The sequence below is a fragment of a genome, unplaced genomic scaffold (genome assembly GCF_019419815.1).
Source record: "Pyrus x bretschneideri cultivar Hongxiangsu unplaced genomic scaffold, Pyrus_bretschneideri_v1 Contig20, whole genome shotgun sequence".
In the NCBI taxonomy this organism is placed as follows: Eukaryota; Viridiplantae; Streptophyta; class Magnoliopsida; order Rosales; family Rosaceae; genus Pyrus; species Pyrus x bretschneideri.
In genome coordinates this window covers 4,055,510-4,076,142 of record NW_025999502.1, presented here as the reverse complement: position 1 = coordinate 4,076,142, position 20,633 = coordinate 4,055,510, and the positions used below count along the sequence as shown (strand labels likewise).

Here is a 20,633-nt window from a genome sequence, read left to right as displayed (position 1 = left end):
TGTTTAATCTGTCAAATACCTTATTTATATGTTTTGTTCGAGTAGTGCCCGTGTGAAAGGGCGTGTTGAGAGACGTACAATGGAGGAGTCAAAATATATCGAGAGAACCCAACTACCATTTACAATAAACTTAGTGCTGAACTTGTGGAACATCTTGAGGCCTTAGCATGCAACAGCTTCACAACACACAAAATGTGAGACAACAAGTCATTCTACATCGGCTTCCTAAGGAAAGTAGGCTGAATTTCGATGGACGATTCCTGCCTTCGGATCCCTTTTTTGAATCCCCCGATGACCTTCGAGTATGAGAGCCACCCTTTCAAGAAGTGAACTGCCTTGAATTCGGGCACTGGACCTGCCTCCAGATCTTCTACATTGGGATAGTAATTGGAGTTGTCCTCCTGTATTGCTGCATTGCTGCCATTAACCTCCACTCCACAATTTTCTTCGTCCTCGTGCACGAATTCAGGCACATGACCTGCCTCCAGATGATCTTCATTGGGATAGTAACTTGGCCTGTACGTCAACCTGAAGTCAATATCCATGCTTAAGTTCCCTATCTCAGTTAAATATACATGAATCAACTATAAAGAAATGGAAAGTACGAGAACTATGTGCCGAAAGCTCTGCCTATTTTAGTTTCACCGTTTCCCTCAGAAGCTTCCAACTTTAGGTAAACAGTAAGCAACCCATAAGGCACAGGTAAATAGGCTTACTGCAGTGCAGCTTTGAGCCTGACGTCCTACCAAATTAAATCACAAGGAAAAGTATGAACGATTCTTACATAGGTTGCTGTTTGTATGGAACACTCTCATTCTTCGACCCTTTTTTCAATGGTGAGTTGCTGATGGACATATGCCTAATGAATTCAAGCTGCATGCGCCAGAAATAAACATCAGGAATATATGCACTCATGGAGCTTCTATATCAGCTGTCAGGAAAAGCAAGAAACACAGCAACGGCACAGTCTAATACTTGAATACGAAAGCCCCCCACTTATACAAAAATTGCCTATATTCTTACAAGAGATTTCAGATAACTAAACTGAGCAAGGCAACAACAGAAATCCTAATCACTTCCAGAAATACAACATAGTGAAGACTAATGATGAAACTAAAAAAGATTAGCCAGATTGAAGGCTGTTATAGAAATTCTAATGAGGATGAGGGAGACGAGACGACAATTTGGGAGTTCATTAAACATAAATGAAATCAGTTGGCTAAGGTGAAATAATTTCACTACAGCGTGATAATAAGTTAACAAATTTGGACGGTATGCACAAAAATAGCAACACTAAACATTTCTCTTCATTCAATGAGAGCATAAACAGATGAGATATAAAAGAGCTGAACTGTAAACCAAACATACAACATGTATGCTACGGGCTTTTCACCTAATGCCACCACATAAAATTAACTCCCATGCCTGCTTAAATCATTGTAATTCATTTAGAAGCATAAATTCAAATTAATCTCCTGTACAGCATGTCAACATGCATCCCAATCCCATTTAAGGGTTCTTTTATTTCATATTTTACATAACTAAAGTTCTACAGAAAAACCAAGTTAAAGATGGAATGGTATACAAGTCGCTCATTATATGTGTTCCAACTTAATTTTACCGTATATGTTCAGATAAATATGTTAGACACAACTGTTTCTCGCAACGTTGAGAGTTGGGTTTCGGAGTTTGAACAAAAGGGAGCTGCCATACTATCCATTTCGATGAGTGATAAGTTTTTGTAAAATCAAAGCACAGGAAAAACAGAGATACTACAAATTTGATACTTGAAGGGAAAAGAGACACAGACTTGATCACCGTCCTTAATTCCGAAATTCCGAATGTACGCACTGTCATTAATCAACTTCTGACCAACATGACACAAGCAGAAATGCCCCCAAACCAGTGACCTGAGAGCACAAAATCAAACAATCTTAAATTAAAACACAAGTTTTTCATTTATGTCAATTTTGCAAGGCAAGGGATTTACCATGGAATCTTGTCTTGGGAGGGACCAAAGAAATCTTCTACTGCTTGTTTGAGCTCTGCTATTGTAGCATGTCCTCCCAACCTGAATTTCTGCACAATTCAAATTCACTACTGAAATTTACATGGGACCCCAATAATTTTGATAAAATTAAATTTTACAGAAACAGAAAAATTAGGAAAAAAGCCATTTAGGGTAGTAATTTTAGCATATGATCAGATTCTAAAAAGCAGCACCACTATAACCAAACTAGCTTTCCAAAAAAGCAGATTTTCTATAATTTCATATAAAGGCATTTTCTATCCAGGATAGCTTTTCCAAAAGCACAATTATTCACCAATTCGAAAAGCAGAACCTAAAGAGAAAGTCAAAACGAAAAATGGAGGTAAATTTGAAGTGAATTAATTACCGAAAACAGAGCCGTCGAGCTTGAGAACGGAGAGCTTGAGGAGCGGAAGCTGAGCGAGCTTCTTGTACGAGCTGTGGCGGGAGGAAATCCGCATGCCGTTTTCGCGAAGGTCGTCGTTTCGCTTGAGCGGTGCCAAACACCGCCTCTCGATCAGATTCAAAACCCTCATCGTTGTACTAGTACCAGTGCCACCACTACCATTTTTCCTTCGCATCATTACAAATATATATATATATATATGATCAAATACTTTAAATTTGAGCTCACAGCTGCCGTTTGCAAAGTTTAAAAGCCTGATCAGAACCAAATTTCAAAAAAAATTCAAAAAAATTATGGAAAATTCGGAATCGATCACAGTAGAAAGTTGAAATTCAAATCGTGCTGTCTGCTACAGAAATTGAATGCACTGTGGCTAATGGTTTGTTGGGGTTTAGAGTGATGAGTGAGAGTTGCAGAGAAGAAAGAGGAAGACGGAGAGACCGTTACGGGATTTGGGGAAGAGGGATTGGTTTCGGGTGTGGCATGGCAGCGCGTGTCTTTTGAGAAAGAGTGTGGGGGTGGACTCCCAAGTCCCAACCGACCAACGCCAACGGTTCGATTTTCCCTCTCTTTATGGTGGATCTTCAATTTTTATTGCTTTTTTATTTTTGTTTTATTTGGGATCAGATTGTACTTTTGTTTGTTTGTTCGCAACAACTTGTATTCAAACGAGTTTTTTACTTTACTTTAATATCACAACTTGTAAACTGAGAGGTTTTATAATCGAATCTTTTAGTTGGCGAGTTTTAATGTCAATGTAGTATGCTTAACTAAATAGAATGATTGAATCAATGTTTATGAATCATAACATATATCCAAATGAATCGAAAAATTAGGTGTTATCCATAGCTTTTTATCAGCTTAGCAAGCGAGAGATAAGCGGACTCAGACCGATAATATTCCATGCATGGAAAGCTACCGCTTTTCAATCTTCCTACTTACCATAAAGGCCAACTATCAACAATAGCTCTTCCCGAACACAACTTACAAATGAGAATATTTAAAATAAATAAAAAAGTTTGATGGGATGAAAAATGGGGTTGATAGGGAGATAAGTTGCGTAAATTTTATCTTTATTCGAGAAGTGATATCAAAAGGCTAAAATTACACCATAATTATGGTTTGGGATTCTTTCACAATTAGGGGGTGTCTTCATGAGATTTAGGTTATGGCCGTCGATCTTCCCCCATCATTTTACGCTCCCTCAAAAGCTAATCATCTTTTATCTTAAATTTTGATTTTCGTATATATACACGCATATATCTTAACTCGAAAGTTCCAACCAAATATTTTCTGGCTCCTCCCCTGAAAATTATGAAACAACAGCTCAACAACAATGCGAAAATAGTGGCAAACTCCTTAATATTGCACCGTGTTTGCCTATTTGAGAATTAATTCAAAAAAGCTGGCAAGACTCTCTCTGTCAGCTCAACAATCACGATAAAAATGGTTAAATAAGGGATTAGCACTGGTAATTCTCCATGCATACACATTAATTTATACGTTAACAGAATTAACAAACTCTCTTCTGTTTCATTATCTCAACAGAAGTAACCAACCATCTCTCTCCCACGCACAGAAACAAGAAGAAATAAAAGAAGAAAAAGGAAAATGGTTTGGATCCCTCCTGGCCTCTACAGGACTCAGATAGAGCGAAACACAGATTTCCGTTGTCGGTTTTGTCAGTTTTTATCTGAGTTTTTGCGGAGCGAAGAGATGGATTCTTGACGATTGCGATATCTGCAGCTAATTGGTTTCAGTTTTTGTTTTGTTGAAGTTTGTTGTTGGGAAGTGCTTGAGAGAGGAGAGAGGAGGATGGGGATGAGAGCATCGAGAAGGGAAGGTTCAGAGAAGAGAGAGGTGGCAGTGGCATTGGCAATAGACAAGGATAAAGCAAGTGAGTATGCAATCAAATGGATTGCTGATCATCTTTTTACCAAGCCTGGACAACCTCTCACTTTGCTCCATGTTCATGTTAAACAACCTTCGTCTCCCCTAACTTCGACCCAAAGTAAGCACCATACCAACTCTCTCTCTCTCTCTCTCTCTCTCTCTCTCTCTCTCTCTCTCTCAAGAATGAATGAATGAATGGTGTACGTGGATGGTTTGGAAGTACTTTTAAAATGACTGAAAACGTTTTTGGTAAAAGTGATCTTGAGTTCTAAAAGCACTTTAAGTGTTTTTCCATGATCCACTTGAATTTTTATTAAGAATTGATTTTAAAAACATTTTCAACAAAATTGTTTTCAGTTATTTTAAAAGTACTTCTAAACGAGCCCATGGTTAATGTTTTTACAAAAATCAGATCTTATACCATGTCGTTTTAAGGTTATGACTTTATGTACATTGGCATAAGGATAATGCTAGGGAAATCAAATTTTTAGACCAATTTTGCAAACCACATGATGCATAGATAAAAATAAGCACATTTATCAACGTTTAAATAATAATCAAATTAACAATATTCACATTATTTGATTTGCAAAATTTGATTTAAAATTTTGGTCTCCTTGCATTACCCTTAGCACAATATCAATAATAAATGTACACCTTGTGACTTGTGAGACACATTCTTTTCATAATGTTGAAAAATATCTCAAGTTCAAATCTCCTTCTCAAACGATTAAAAATGCGACCTAATAAAAACTAGTATGAGTCTATGATTACCTACATTTGCTCCCAATGCTTTCTAGCTAAATAGTAAATTCCCCCATTTTATTTCTTAAATATATAAAATATTGAAAATTTCCCCATTTTCCTTCTGTTTTTTTTCCCCTGATATCTTTTTAGTTGCAGGTGGGCAATTGACAGAGGTGAACAAAAATCAAAATGAAGATCAAGCCAAAGACTTGTTCCTCCCATTCCGTTGCTTCTGCACCAAAAAAGCTGTGAGTCCTCCATTTGCTATTTTCCCCTTTTAATTGATTAATTAATTAGTTAATTTTGTATCCGAAAGATCACAGGTTCGAAACTTCCAAGGGTGAAAACAGTTTCTTTACAAATCAATAGTAAGCCTACATACTATAGACGTTCTTCACCCTCGCAAATCCGGGAGCTTGTTGGCTTGGAATTGCCTTTTTTTTAACTAATTAGTTAATACAACCATCATTTTATTCTTGTTTCAGAAAATTACATTCTCCTTATGATATATGATTTGGTCATTAGTCAAATTCAATTAATTTATCATGTCTATTTAATTGTATTGATTTGTTACAGATTAAAAGCAATGAAGTGATAGTGGAGGATGCTGATATAGCAAAAGCACTCATCAACTATGTTGCCGCTAATTCTATTCAAGTTTTGGTGCTTGGTGCACCATCCAAAAACAGCTTTGGCTTCTTCAGGTGCTTTTGATGTGAATTTTTTATGCACAGAGTATTTCTGTATACGAAGATGTATGCATATATATACCTTAATTACTTAGTTAATTAGAATCCTAACGTCAATCTTGTTGTTTTTACAAAAAGATTCAAAGCGAAAGACATCCCAAGCACTGTGTCAAAAGGGGCACCAGACTTTTGCACTGTGTATGTCATTGGCAAAGGAAAGATCACGCATTGCCGACCAGCTACCGCCGAACTACCCTCAAATGGTTCGAGAAATTCGCAACACATGAGGCTCCACCAGCACTCCAGAGGTTTGTTTCTGTAGCTCTAACATCAATGTATGCATGTTTATTCCTCACCACACAAGTAGATTGGTTAGTTTTGGTCATTGGTTACTGAGTTTTCTTTAATTGGCACAGAACCGGAGAGCGCGCTGAAGAACAAGTTCAGGTAAGCTCTGATACTGATCCAGTGAAACTACGTCTTACCACATTTTTGAACTACTTGTAATCCAAGTTACTAGTAGAGACGAGACCCGCCTAATTATGGGTCAACGGTACCACCATTAGAGATGCGATCCACACTGTGGTCCGAAAATGTGATCCCTCTAGTGTTAGCATTACTCGAGGTTTAGATCAGCAACATTTTCTTCCACCATGTTTGAGTTCGAACTCTCGATTTTAATCTTGCTTTCTCCAAGTAGTCTCTACGTAAATTTTCGACCAAATGTGTTAAAACTTAAGACGGTGAGAATTAACCTCTGATAAAAATATACAGGCCAGCATTAACAAGAGCAACACCTATAGTGAAGAAATCATATGAGCCCTTGCCTGACATTGATTTACCGCCTGTGAGCAGCGAAGTGCAAACCATGGATCGCATCTTAAATTATGATAGCACGCCGTCGAAAATGACCCATCAAAGTTCAAGCGGCTCAGAGTTGGACAGCAGAAGCTCTTTGTCATCTTACTCCGGAACCAAGTTCATTGACATGACATCAGCGCCGAATGGTTTTTCATCATCCTCATTTGAAAGTGGAAGGTCATGGTCATCACAAAACAGGGTAAGACATTGTTCCCAGCATAGTAAACTTGAAAACACCACCAACTACAAGCTTTGGAGCATGCCCCCAACTATTTGCGAATGTTTTTCACGACACAGTGCATAAAGAAATGCGTTGAGTACAATAACATACGATTCATCCAGAAAAGTTCAAAATATTGATATACTTAGTTTGCCTCGAAAATAATAGGATGACATGGAAGCTGAGATGAGGAGGCTCAGGCTAGAGCTCAAGCAAACAATGGAGATGTACAGCATGGCTTGCAAGGAGGCAATCTCAGCAAAACATAGAGTATGGATGCGACATGTTATTTGACTATATACTTTGTTTAAGATAGGCACATTCAAGCATAAAATTCTTCACAGGAAAAGGAACTTCAGCAGTGGAAGTTGAACGGAAAGCACAGATTAGAAGAAGCACGACTCGCTGAGGAAGCTGCATGTGCACTTGCACGGAAGGAGAAAGCAAAAAGTAAGGTAGCGATTGAGGCAGCACAAGCAGCTGAAAGGGTTGCAGAACTGGAAGCAGAAAGACGGAAAAACTCGAAAATGAAAGCTCTTGAAAAAGCTAAAGGAAAGAAGTCGCTAGAATCAAAGGGGTACGATCTGAGGTACAGGAGATACACAATTGAAGATATTGAAGCGGCGACGAATTATTTTTCACAAGCCTATAAGATTGGAGAAGGAGGCTACGGTCCGGTCTACAGAGGTGAACTAGATCACACACCGGTAGCAATAAAAGTTCTGCGTCCGGATGCAGCCCAAGGGCGGTCGCAATTCCAGCAAGAGGTTGAAGTATTGAGCTGCATTAGGCATCCAAACATGGTTCTCCTACTTGGAGCCTGCCCAGAATTTGGTTGTCTGGTCTATGAGTACATGGCCAATGGTAGCTTAGAAGACCGTCTCTTCCGGAAAGGCCACACCCCGGTGATTCCTTGGCAGCTAAGGTTCAGAATTGCTGCAGAAATTGCCACCGGACTTTTGTTTCTTCATCAGACCAAGCCAGAGCCCGTTGTACACCGTGACCTAAAACCCGGCAACATCTTGTTAGACCATAACTATGTGAGTAAGATTAGTGACGTAGGTTTGGCCAGGCTTGTCCCTCCATCAGTAGCCAATGCTGTCACTCAATATCACGTGACATCAATGGCCGGAACATTCTGTTATATCGACCCAGAGTATCAGCAGACCGGAATGCTTGGGGTGAAATCTGACGTTTACTCACTGGGGGTCATGCTTCTACAACTAATAACTGCCCAGCCGCCAATGGGTTTGACTTTCAAAGTTGAGGATGCTATTGAGAGTGGGACTTTCGCGGAGATGCTTGACCCTGATGTTCCCGACTGGCCTGTTGAGGAAGCATTAAAGTTTGCGCAGCTAGCCTTACAGTGCGCTGAAATGAGGAGAAAAGACAGACCGGATCTTGGCAAGGTTGTGCTACCGGAGCTAAGCAGATTGAGAGCACTCGCGGACGAGAGAAGGGATCCTTTCAGGCTAGGTGGTAATGCACTATACTCACCAAGACAAGTAAGTTACATAACATAAGCATGAAAGATTTTCATTGTTTTAACTTTTTCTGCCTATGTTCTCAAAGTTTTTCGTTTTGTTTTGTTGTTTGGTTTCAATGTAGGATGTTATGAGCGACCGCCTCTCTGGATACCATAGCCGTTCGAGCACATCATCGTATGCTGAAAGAATGTTCTCCGGTTCCGATGTCAGGCATTAGCTTAGAATAGCAAATACAACCCAGAAGTAGCCAATTTACGTGTGAATAGAATTTTGTATTGTCAAATTGTTACTTTTTGTAATGTCATGTTTGCCAGACTATTTGATTCTGGCCAAAGACAAAGCAAGGCAATGAACAAATACAACAGAAAAATTAATGACGTGAACCGGCTGAATCGCCTTCGCATGTTCCGTAATCTTGGTAACAGATTTATGGGTTTAAATTTTAGACACAAAGAAACCACCCGAAACCCTAAACCGTAAATTGAGTTATAGGCCGCATCAAATTTTACGAGACTTGTAACTCAAGTAATTTACAGGCCGCATCCTCGAGTCATTGCTAAAAAATTGTGAATGCTTGAACTACAAGCATTCTACTTTCTACCACTTCAAGGAGGAGAGCTTATGAGTATGACTAGGAAATTTCATCTTTCAGCAACAAAACTAGTACTTCGCTACAAAATCAAATATTTACAGGCCTCGTCTGAAAACACGAACATACTAACGTCACATGTAGCTTTACAGGTGCACAAGCATTTTCATCCATAAATGGATTGTTACAACAAAAAGCTCCATTAGAATATAACAGAATTGGTTTTTCTGAATGCGAAAGTACTCCTGTGTCACTTTTGCATTACATCTTACGACACAAGTTTATGTGAAAGTGTCATCGCGATCTCCTTCCACCGTGTCACCCTCCTCCAGGTTGCTGAACTCAAGGTAATGGGTAGGCCTGTGGTCCTCGTGATAGTACTCCCTGGGTGTTCCAAGCTTGATGCCGTACTTCATGCTAGGTGTATGCTTCACCCCCATGAAGTTGTAGTTCCATGGACCAGTGTCCGGAATCTAAAAACAAAAAGGAAAATGAACAAATTAGCCCAGTAAAAGTAGAGACCCTCCCACAATATTAGTGGGAACATAAATAGGCCGAACTAAGGGTATTAACGAATCTCACCATATAGAAACCAAGGAAGCGGTCACTGAGGAGCATCTGAACCTTCTCGTAATGAGTGGGAAGGTATCCATGAGGATTGCTTCCTGTGTCTTTATTGACACGTCCCCATTCATAACCAGATGGAGTAAGTTTGTATGCGGTTAAAGAGCAGGAACCTGGAGTGAAACTGCAGGTTAAAATGATGCATTTCTCCCCATCCCATTGCTTGGTGTTCTCTAAAATCTTGGCATGAGAAGTGAGATCCTGCGGGAGAAAAAAAAAAAAGAACAAAAAGAGTTATTTTCTTGTCCACCACATTCCTCCATAACGGAAGGCAAACCCCAAACAAACAAGCGTAACAATCGATCAAAGATCAGAAGGATTAATAGATTGATTGGGTAAAATACCTGAGGAGAAAGCTGAGGAAGCTCATTTGGCTGCGTGTGCATCCATCCCAGAGGCTCCAAATCGTTGAGGAAATCATGATCAGGAAGAGCTGATGGAAGATGAACTTGTTGGTGGGTCCCCCATTGTGGTGGCATTGCAATGCAGCGGATTTCCTTGACCTGAGGGTTGTCGGGTGGGCTTATGCCATACAAGTAACCAGCTATTTGCGTCCTCAGATCCGCAATGCAGATGAACTTTTTCAAAATGTTCTTAGGCATAATATAGGTGTAACCCGTTTCCTGTAGCACCATTCATGCTCCCATGTCAATGAAAAAATAAGGATAAGAAAAGATCAAAGCACAAAAGCTACATAATATCATATTTATTAAAAAATAGAACCCTACCTTTATATCTTCTGAATTCACATATATATGATTGACACGAAGATATAGATTTGTAGCTGATATTGCTCTCACACGCCAATCAGTTTTGGAGCCAAATGCACTTTGCTCATAGGGACTTGTAGTGGTGACAATGAGTTCATCACCATGCACATTTGTAGTCCTTGTTGTGACTGCTGTCAGCTGACTGGCTTCTTTGGCCTAAAAATGCAAATTGAACAGTATAAGTTAACTCGTAACAAAACCACGTATATAACTGAGTCAGGCAAAAACAAGTCTACATATAAGTGTGGGTGTTGTGTGTATCAAAATTCAAACCACCAGAAGAAAAACATCACCTGTTTTTCTATTTCTGCAATTTGCTGTCTCTGTTGAGAAGGTGGGGTGATCTCAGCTCCGAGTATAATGTCACGGATCTCAGATTGTGTTAGGGCTGATGTATTCACATTGTTCTTTTTTGCGTAGTCTGACAATATGAGATCCCTTAGAGCAACCTCAACCTGTACCATTCATCGTATTCAGAAACATTATTAGATTGACAGATGCACGCATAAGTATGAAAAGTTAACAAAATCTACAAAAGTTCCATTCGAATAGACCTTCTTAACCTTTCAGAGTACAAAAAATCAAAATCATTTTCAGATTTCTGGACAGATCAATAAAGGTAACAGATGATGACTATAGGTTATCATAGCAACTCTGACTAGTGTGTGTTTGATACCAAAAAGATGCTAGCAGAGCAACATGTACTTAAAAGGAATGCACAAGCACAATGACATACCTTCATCCATTGATCATCAGAAAGAGAAGGCCAGATGTGATGCGGCTCGGTAATGACAGTTTTATCAGGCTTCAGTAACATCTTTGCCTTCTCATTGTTCACATGAAGTGCACGAAGAATCAAAATTAACCGAGAGAATGCAGTGTATGATGAAATACTCTTCAACCAGTCATCATAAATATTGAAAAGAACCATCTGTGGTTCAGTAGCCTTCAATATCAGATCACCAAATTTCTCGATCTTCAAACAAGCTTGGAAAGGAAGCTGCAGCTCACTTCCTTTTATGACTATGTTGGGGAAATCGAGCAAATGAACCTCTAAGGGATCCAACATTCCCTTACGAGTCACAATAATTTGTTTTGGCTGTTCTTCCACTGGCAAAGAACGCACAAGTGCAGCAACTTCTTCTGCAGTTTTCCACTTAGCCAACTGACCAAGACGCTTCTGTCCAGCCCACACACTTGTGTGGATAACCTGCAAAATATGAACTTATGACATGAAGTTCAAAACCTCCACAGAAAGGTTAAAGAAAAGAGAGCGAGAGAAAGAAAGGCTAATTTCCAAATATCACAGAAACAAAGACATACCTTCAGGAATAGCTGCCCCGTCCTTGGATTGAATATGAAGATAGCACCATTGATTGGTTTTGTAGTGAGATTTCCTTCAAATGTCTTATGGATTGTAACACGATACACATTGGTATCATCAACAAACCAAATGATTTGATTGCTGAAGATCTCCCCATAGTTTTGGGATGACAAATATGGCTCTGTAGGCTCGGAAGAATATAGCTGCAATCCTTTCCTTATTCGCTCCCTCAGGACATACAAGGCTGGATTTGACTGCAAGAACATGAAGAATAATTAGTTAGCTGCATCTGACAAATTTTAATCTAATAAAAGTACATCATAAAACTTCAATAGTGACAATTGACATACTTTCATGATCTTGTTCATTGCCTGTTGAAGCAGCGGTTTTGAACCAGGAAACCAGTTACCAAATGCAGAATGCAAATTATATGCCAAATCAAGACCAATCATCACCCCTGCATGAAACAAGCACGATTACATTCCCAAAAAAAGATAAATGGAAGACAAACAATATGGCAACCAGAAAAACCACAAACCTGTGGGAGATGGATAGATGGACATGTTGTCAGTAGTGTAGTCCATAAACTTAGCTCGGGTGTAACGCTCAATATCGTGAGAATCATAATCTCCCCAACGGAGTTGTACATCTATCCAGTACTTATTGCTCGCTTTCTGGTCAAACACATCCTTTGGCTCAGCAACAAGACTAGGTTTCGACATTGGCCATCTATGGGCAGCAAACAGAAGAATGTCAGCACAAGAGCTGTTCATTTTGTAACTCTTCCTGGGATGTATCGTTTCCTTCTGCACGGTTTCAATTTCCAAAGCATCCAACTCTTGATCCAAAACCTGACAGAGATCCATGACAACACTTTCATGAATCTTCTGCCACAAGTGAGCACGGAATATCTGAATCAGTGATATCTTCAAGGTTGGAATCTTCCCGTGCATAAATATTCCAGTTAAATCTAGCTGCACTTGGAAACCAACATATACATTGGCCCGATTTATGGTAGGTGACCACCAGAGAGTAAACCTACGATTGGGGATTTGATTGAGCCCAGATCTCTGTGCATTTGTCAACTTTTTATACTTCATCGACTCCTCAAAACCAGATGCTTTCTCCCAGAAGAGCCCCTCCCAGGTAGGAAAGCTGAAATTAGAAAGAGTTCAGTAATGTGCAATAACTATCTGAATCAACAGGAATACAGACACTTCACAGAACTTATTTGCAATCCATAACATGATGTGAGTCACTAAAATATGAAAACATATGTTAAAAATGATATTTATGTTTTCCACTATCATATATAAGTTTCACACGATATAATTGAGAACACATAAAACAAATGCTAGATTATAGAAAGCCCACATAGATCAGCCACAATATGAATTTTATTAATTCGATGTAATGATGGGTTCTGATTAGTTGTATCTCAGCTGCACTTGCGTAGGTCAATATCTTTCATTCACCTATCACCTATGCAATCTGTATCTACGCAATAAAGGGTAGTATAATGTTGTATAGGCTTATGGTCTGGAATAACTTTATAAAATATTAAAAATTGATAGCTAACTGAGCAACATAGAGTAGCAAACTTACTATGTTCCTTTGAATAATGTATGCTCAAGGATTCCTTCAACACCTCCAAGGGCTTGAATCACATCAGTTCGGTAGTTGTTTAAGTTCCACAATTTCCCATCATGCCTCTGGTGTGTCCACCAGAAAGGATTTTGTTTCAACACTTGGTACTGCTTAAAATCTGTCCGAACTCTCCAACCTTTGTCATATGCTAAAGTATGCCGGTCCTTTTGGAACAAAGTATTTATGCGTGGTATTCCCCTATCCCATGAATCCTGTCAACCAAATGAATAAGTGTTTAGAAATAATGTACAGCCCCAGATAAAAGCAAAGGAAAAAATTTAATTTTCACAAAAAAAGAAGGATATAACAGGGGAACAAACAGTAGGCAATAACAGAATGCTCACTTCCAAATCTTCAAGAGTCAGACGCCTATTTTGTGCCTGAGCTTCCTGCCTTTTCAGTGCATATTCTGCCCAAACACGTTGTGAATCTATAAATTCACTCTCCCATGGTTGTATGTAACGGTAAAGATTTGGAATCAGCTGGTCCCCTTCATGACTCATTCCACTCCTAAAATGACTCACACCAACATCAGTCTGCTGACTGAAGCGGAGGTCACTTTGTGGAATCAATATGTGCCCCATAGATAACATGCCAAGACCTCCAATTTCCTTTGGCGTGTAAAAGATGACAGGTGGAAACCTGCTAGGCATCTTTGAATTCAACCCAATCTTAATACGGGTCTGAATCTTATTTTCACATTTGACAAGCAAATCCAACAGTTCTTGTGTATGAACAGTTGCTTCACGGAAGTAAGTCATTAGACCAATAAGTGCTGTATTCCACTTGTTGACAATTTTTGTAAATGTTGTAGACCCTGAAGACATAAGAATCTGCCTCACACGATTCTCAAACACCTTCATGTGTTCATCATCAACACGTAAGAAAGCAACTGCAGTCCTCTCCTTTGTTTGCTCATTCTGCAAATTCCAAACCCCATCCCTAGTGTTGCTGAATGCTTCTTGACTCATTCTTATCTTGGGAAGTATCCGAACTTCAAATCCACACATGCTGAAAAGCAAATTTGGATTATCCTTGCTATAAACAGAAACAAAGCTGTTCTCCCACTCCAAAGTTGTGATGCTTCGAGGGAGACGGTTCTTCATATCCCAGAAAACACTCCTCCCAAGATTGACATCATGTTTCATGAGCCTCATTCTAGCATCTCTTGGCCAGCATTTCTTATTATTGTATCCAACCATATTTTCATTATTGGGGTCCGGATGCTCAGTAAGATATCGCTGAATAAGATCACGAGCCTCCTCGTGGGTGAAGCGGAACAAGATATGCACCCTGTCTATGTATCTAGAATACAGCCTGATAGGATGCCGTGTCTCAACCTTTGTGTCCCAATAGGTGATGAATTCATTTGGCATCTGGGGTGGACCGGCAATTTCACTGGCCCGAGTCAACCCAAGAAGTAACAGATCCAACACAAGCCCATAATATTGCACTACAAAAGATGCAAACTGAAGACCACGTATGAGACCATACGAATTTGTATGACTCATATCTTTGTAAGACAATACCACATTGTTCTTTGCAGTGACATAATCAGCAATATTATGGTCAAGAACAAGACGCAGGAGCCTATTTAGCATTGTCAAGTCAATCTTCTCAAAAAACTTCTCAAACTTTGTTTGAAGCATCACCACACACTGCCCCTCACTCGTGTCCCATATGCTCTGTAAATTGTTTATTCCCTGACACCATTTATAAACCAAGAGTGGAGGTGGCTCTGAATCTGCAGGCTTGATCCAGTTTGGAAAGAGATGACGTTTGTCACCCTCATACCATAAATATTGATCAAGATATGCATCTGTAATCTTCTCAAGAGGCTCTATCTCATAAACTGGAATCAGATAGCTATACAAATCCATGAACTCTATACCAACTTCTTTGAATGCACGCTGAGTGAGCAAGTGGCGCTTAATTCGTGACAATGCCTCGTGAGGATTGTCATAGGCTTGTTCAATGAGACCCAACTCTTCTCTTTGAAGCTGGTTCAATCTTACAGCCACACTATAAGACTCCTTTAACCTCTCCAGAGCAAGGATCAGAAGCTTGGTGTCATGTTTGTATGACAATGGAGGGAACGGAATGGGTGTAAACTTTCTTGATTCCAACCAGTGCACGGTTGTGGTGTAAATTGCAACTGCCTCTTCTGGTGTAACATATGGACCATCTTTCAAATAATTGTGCTGACGCTCCTGCTCTGCCTTTAGCCAGAGACGAGTTAATCTTCCTAGATTCTTCCGACAAACTGTCTTATCTACAGTAGCACCCCTTCTTATACGTTCACGATTGTAGTGAGCAACATTTGTCCACCAGTCTGCCTTCGACTTCACATAACGAAGAATCATATTTTCAATAGGAACAGGCAAACCAGGAACCTTCCAAGGGATGTTAGCTTTCCAGCAGCGCCATGCCTCGCTGAGATGTTGCAAGATAGTTCTGGCTTTATTTTGCTTGATACCCTCTGGCATGGCATCAAGAACATCATGCATCACAGCAGCTCGAAGCTCCAAGTCAAAATGGCTTTCAACACGCTGCTTAGTAACAGTCTTTGCCACTCCTTTTGAATGGCGCCCTTCAAACTGTCGTGCAAGTAAATTTCCCAGCCACCGTTCCAGAAGAGGTACTATGCCACGAAGGAAGAACAACCACACCCTCCACATTGGTGCCCAGAACCCACATCCCGGTCCTTTTCCCACAGGCCCAGTATTGAACCGGTAGTAAATCAAGTGTTTCAAATCTTTGCACATTCTAATCTGCCTCATCAACCTATACTTGTAACGGTACATTCCAGTCAACTGACCAACATGAGAAAACGTGTATTGTAGGCCATCAGCCAATTGAAAGGCATCAACATTACCCAAACGGAACTGGATATTGGCATCAACTACAAGCTTTGTCAACCGCAAGATTTCACGGCACAGATGAAAAGCATTACCAAACCGGGATTTCTTACGCTCTTTTGTTGTCAAAGTCTTCACAGGCTTCAGATTGAAATTATAATCAAGGTGAAGGTAATTCAAATTTTTCCTGTGGATCAACAGATTAAGCATGTTATAACCCTGCTTACAGACTTGAAGACCCGCTTCAGCCCAATCAAGTTCTGTAGTTTGGAAGAACTTGGTAGCTTGAAGAGATCGAAACAAATGTTTCTTCTTTTGAGCTTTGGGTGGTCTATGATGCAGCTCGTTCAATACAAAACACTTCAGCAATTTCTGATAGCTGACCCGAACTTTAACTGGATATGAAGGAGGACAATGTTCCTTGTACCACTCAGACACAAGGGGTATATCTTCTGCTCGACGGGTCCGACCAGATCTCATGTTAAAAGGGCGTGGGGCAAACAAAAGAGAGATTCCAGCAGCTGTGGTGTCAGTATAAAGCTGAGTATCTTTAAGAAATGGTTCCACCACATCCGGCAATGTAAAGATATCATCTTCGTCCTCATCAGAAGTTTTCTTCTCACGCCTATCCTTATTAGTGCTGGGTATTGGGTGTATCAATGGATCATAATAAAACGCAGGTAGATCAGGATCCTCGGTTTTTATGTACATCACCATGGGTGTGTGATACACACAAAGCTTGACCTTCCTGGGTCTATTGTTGTAGAGATGAGGGAATGCAATCCTGTACTCCGTTCTGAGAGGTGACCGAATAATGAGTTTGTTGATGTCATTAAACTCATTCCAGTCCTCATCCCCTTTCTCCATATCCCGATACAATGGTTCAAATTTAGGTCCACCTGCAAATGGTATAGCAAAACAAAAGAGGCGCATATAAGTTCAATGCTAAATACAAAAACTGAACAACACACATAGATACAACTTAGCAGCTTAATGGGCCTTTTTAGTTACTATAGGCTTTGGAAGTAATATTTTGACTGAGGAAAACAGTGACCAGCTGAGCACTATTTAAAACCGTAAACATAACCCTGGCCTGGCCCCAGTATCCAACATGGCAAGTGAAAAATTAGAAGGAACCACGACTGCACCCAAATGTTTGAAGTGAAGAATTAAAGCATAGAATGTGCCCAACACAATACTCAAATGGAGTAATAAATTGATACCATAATTTCCCTAGACTGCATATTCAACATCTTAAATCATGCAATGTGTGAAGATATAATGTCAATCAGAAACTGGAAATAACACAATTCCGCAAGCAGACCCCTTGGAACTGACAACAGTCTAATGCATAAAAGGCTGACACCAGAAAGACACCACTAACAAACAAAGAAAAACAAAAACAATGAAATAAGAGTAATTTTTCTTCCAACAAGTGGCAAGCCAACAGAGAGAAAAATACGGATACCTGGAATGCACATATTGAGTGCTTTGGCTGTAAAAAAAGACTCCATGTCAAAAAGGTAGAAGTAATTGCGGTCAATAAGATCAGAAAGCAGTTGTCCAGCTAGTCGATGAAGAGTTGCCATGATCGGAAGCGACAGATGCCACTTCCTATAACTTGGGCCGTTTATGAGCTTTGTCTTAACAAGAGGTTTATGGTCATAAAACCATGTATACACAGCAGAATCTTCTTCTTCATCCAACTCCAATTGAATTGGCTCTAGGGGATCAACGTCTAACAGATTATCAGCATAGTCTAACGGAGGTTCCTCATCATCAAATGGTGGAAACCGCATTCTTTTGAAATGCCGACGATCCCTCTTCTCCCTTCTCATCATAATCCACATTGAACCCCACTGTAAAAATAAAATACACCAAATCCACTAAATATCATCCAAAGGAGGAAGAAAAGACTAAAACCTTAAAGAATTGAATAGCACAATATATAAACTTAAGCAGCATATAAATGATATAAGAAAGATAAGCACCTGAGCCAAATAGATGGGTTCAACAACCCAAGGTATTTCATTTATAAATGTAATTGCCCCAGTTATATGGTACAAAACCTTCACATCCCGGACCTGTTACAGAAGTAATTGATAAAATCAGTGCCACATCGGTAAAAATCACACAACGGATAAATCTAGACATCAAAAATGAAAAGTTTGCAAGGATATGAGAGACGTAGAACAAGTACCTGCTCCCATGGCATTGGCATGTTCTCAAGGAGCTTGTAAACGGCATGGGGGACAAACTTAAGTGCTCCTAGATACACTCGTTTATCATGACGAAATTTCTTTGAGGACATATCTCCATGGTCCCTGTCAAAAGACACCAAATTAAATACTATTCAGGTCAAGATCTACCTAATGCAGTAAAGTACAAGCACATCATTATGTGAAACCATGAAAGGGGGCAAAGGACATCAGTAAGAAGCGTGAAAAAACATATATCATGTCGATTCTAAGTAGTGATAACAAAAAAGAAATCATACTAGTGAATTAAAAAAAAAATTCTAATGCAGCAACATTTGTCAAACCAAATATGTATAACAGAAATTAAAAGATGTCTCCAATGAGAAACTGAAGCTTCTCTATCTCGCATATTCCACCAAAACAAATCCAATTTTATACTGCTTCTTCTAGTGTTCGAAATAAATTGACAAACGCTCCAAAGATTTTCTCAAACAAAATAATCAGAATTCAACAATAACCATAAATATCAAACGCCTAAAGCAACCTAACCTCTTCAACAACCTCATACATAACCTGGTTCCATGCTTTCGACTACAATACACTAGGTCTTAAGCAAATCTATTCTTCACCCTTCTTCGTATAAATTTTCAAATCAGTTCATTGAAAAAATAAGCACAAAAAACCCCAAAACAAATCCTTTATCCGAAACCTAACCTACAGATATTCGACGCCGAAATTAAAACGAAAAACCACACAAAGATATATACATCACAGTGGAGCAGAAGCAAACTAACCTAATGATCTTCCTGACATGTTCAGGAGGCATGTCCTCCTTCTGCGACTCGACGAAGCCGAACTTGCGCTTATCGCTATACCGCTTGGAATTAAGCTGCTGCCATTTCCGGGCCTTCTCTTCAAGCTTAGCCTCGGCATCAGCTGGAGAAGGCAACACCGTGTAAGATGGCTGAGCCGCTGGCGGTGGCGGAATCGACGAACCACCGGTGCCAGGCGGCGCAATCTGGCCGTTGTTCCACATACTGTGGAACCAGAAACCGAATCGAATGCCAAACCCTGCCCAAGGCTTGTGACAGAGAGCTTTCCTGCTTGTGTTTCCGCTCGAAGAAGCTTTTGAGGAGCTTCAATGGCGGTTCGCGGTTTCTAGGGTTTTCCGGGCTTTGGCTCTCGTCTCTTCTCTCAGAGCGCTAGTGAGAGTGAAAGATGTAAATAGCCAGCGTTGGTGTTGAGATGTGATTTTATACTTCGAAGTTTGACCATAACATTTTAACAAAAAAAAATCATATTTTTACACTAAAAATTCAATCATAATCTTAATTATTAATTTTATTTACTATTTATTTTATACTTATTGATAAAATTTAAAGTTTTTAAATCTTTTTTATTAATTTTTTTTTTTATTTTTTGCTAGAAAGAGAGAGAAAGGCGGTCGCATCGCACGTGACGGTAGTGAGGGGTGAGGATCAGAACGCCGTTCAGGATGGGCTTGTTTCGGTAGTTGGTGTGAGCATTTGAACGACCCAAATTGTATTTATACCCACAATCCTAATCCAATTTTACTTTTTAGTCTGAACCCAATCATTTCCGGCATGTCAGCACAATAGATCGATCTATCATACGTGGGAGTTGAATTTAAAATCTTGTACTTACTTATAAATGAAGGATAATATTAACAGATTAAAGGAATAGTTGCATTTTAGGAGTTAGAGCATCTCCAAACTTTCACGTCAAATTTTAAATTAAACAACTAAAAAGTTATCTTGGAAGCTCCCTAATGAAATTTAGAAAGAAATTTGGGTAAAAGCTTACTTCTTATCATCTATTGTTGTAATGCACTAGAACATAATAGAATTTTCAAAGAAAATGTAACCCACGTGAGCAAGGAAGATGATTGGAAAGGTTTAATCGTTACAAGGTTCAAAGTTGAGACAAACTAAGATTAGGTTGTCACATGTAAGAAACTGAAATTCAACTAAATTTTAATTAGTTAAATCTTAACTCTTCACTCATGAAAAAGGGTAAACCGTTGTTTAACCCCTTGAACTATTACCCCAGTTGAAACTAACCCTATAAACTATTATTTTTTTGGTAAATTAACTCCCTTAACTATTTGAAATCAGTCAATTAACCCCTTGTTGATAGATTCCATCACTATTTCGTCAAATTTAAGAGAAAATTAGTCTTTCCTTCATCAATTCTTATTTGTCAACTATAACTACTAATGAACTTATGATATTTGAAAACAAAATAATGTGGGATGGTCCGTTATGCAAACG

At 39.4% G+C, this 20,633-nt stretch overlaps 3 protein-coding genes across 3 annotated transcripts; 1 reads left to right on the top strand and 2 right to left on the bottom strand.

The window, feature by feature from the left end:
- Positions 1–96: 96 nt before the first annotated feature.
- Positions 97–2,543, bottom strand: LOC125476993. The gene is made up of 5 exons (XM_048583710.1): positions 2,397–2,543; positions 1,991–2,079; positions 1,811–1,910; positions 785–873; positions 97–528 (listed from the first exon to the last, which is right to left on the bottom strand). The coding sequence occupies exons 4-5, from the start codon at positions 853–855 to the stop codon at positions 213–215; spliced, it is 387 nt and encodes a 128-aa protein (XP_048439667.1). The 5' UTR covers positions 856–873; positions 1,811–1,910; positions 1,991–2,079; positions 2,397–2,543; the 3' UTR covers positions 97–212.
- Positions 2,544–5,657: 3,114 nt separating this feature from the next.
- Positions 5,658–8,809, top strand: LOC125477085 (U-box domain-containing protein 35-like). The gene is made up of 7 exons (XM_048583898.1): positions 5,658–5,779; positions 5,903–6,072; positions 6,181–6,211; positions 6,539–6,824; positions 7,014–7,115; positions 7,190–8,350; positions 8,454–8,809. Exons 2-7 carry the CDS (start codon positions 6,048–6,050, stop codon positions 8,547–8,549), a joined length of 1,701 nt encoding a protein of 566 aa, XP_048439855.1. The 5' UTR covers positions 5,658–5,779; positions 5,903–6,047; the 3' UTR covers positions 8,550–8,809.
- A 151-nt stretch (positions 8,810–8,960) lies between these two features.
- Positions 8,961–19,393, bottom strand: LOC103939626 (pre-mRNA-processing-splicing factor 8A). The gene is made up of 15 exons (XM_048583897.1): positions 19,137–19,393; positions 18,345–18,468; positions 18,136–18,228; positions 17,613–18,003; positions 13,631–17,043; positions 13,245–13,498; positions 12,178–12,794; positions 11,990–12,096; positions 11,639–11,893; positions 11,052–11,525; positions 10,609–10,770; positions 10,274–10,471; positions 9,890–10,168; positions 9,504–9,746; positions 8,961–9,394 (listed from the first exon to the last, which is right to left on the bottom strand). The coding sequence occupies exons 1-15, from the start codon at positions 19,376–19,378 to the stop codon at positions 9,203–9,205; spliced, it is 7,044 nt and encodes a 2,347-aa protein (XP_048439854.1). The 5' UTR covers positions 19,379–19,393; the 3' UTR covers positions 8,961–9,202.
- Positions 19,394–20,633: the final 1,240 nt, after the last annotated feature.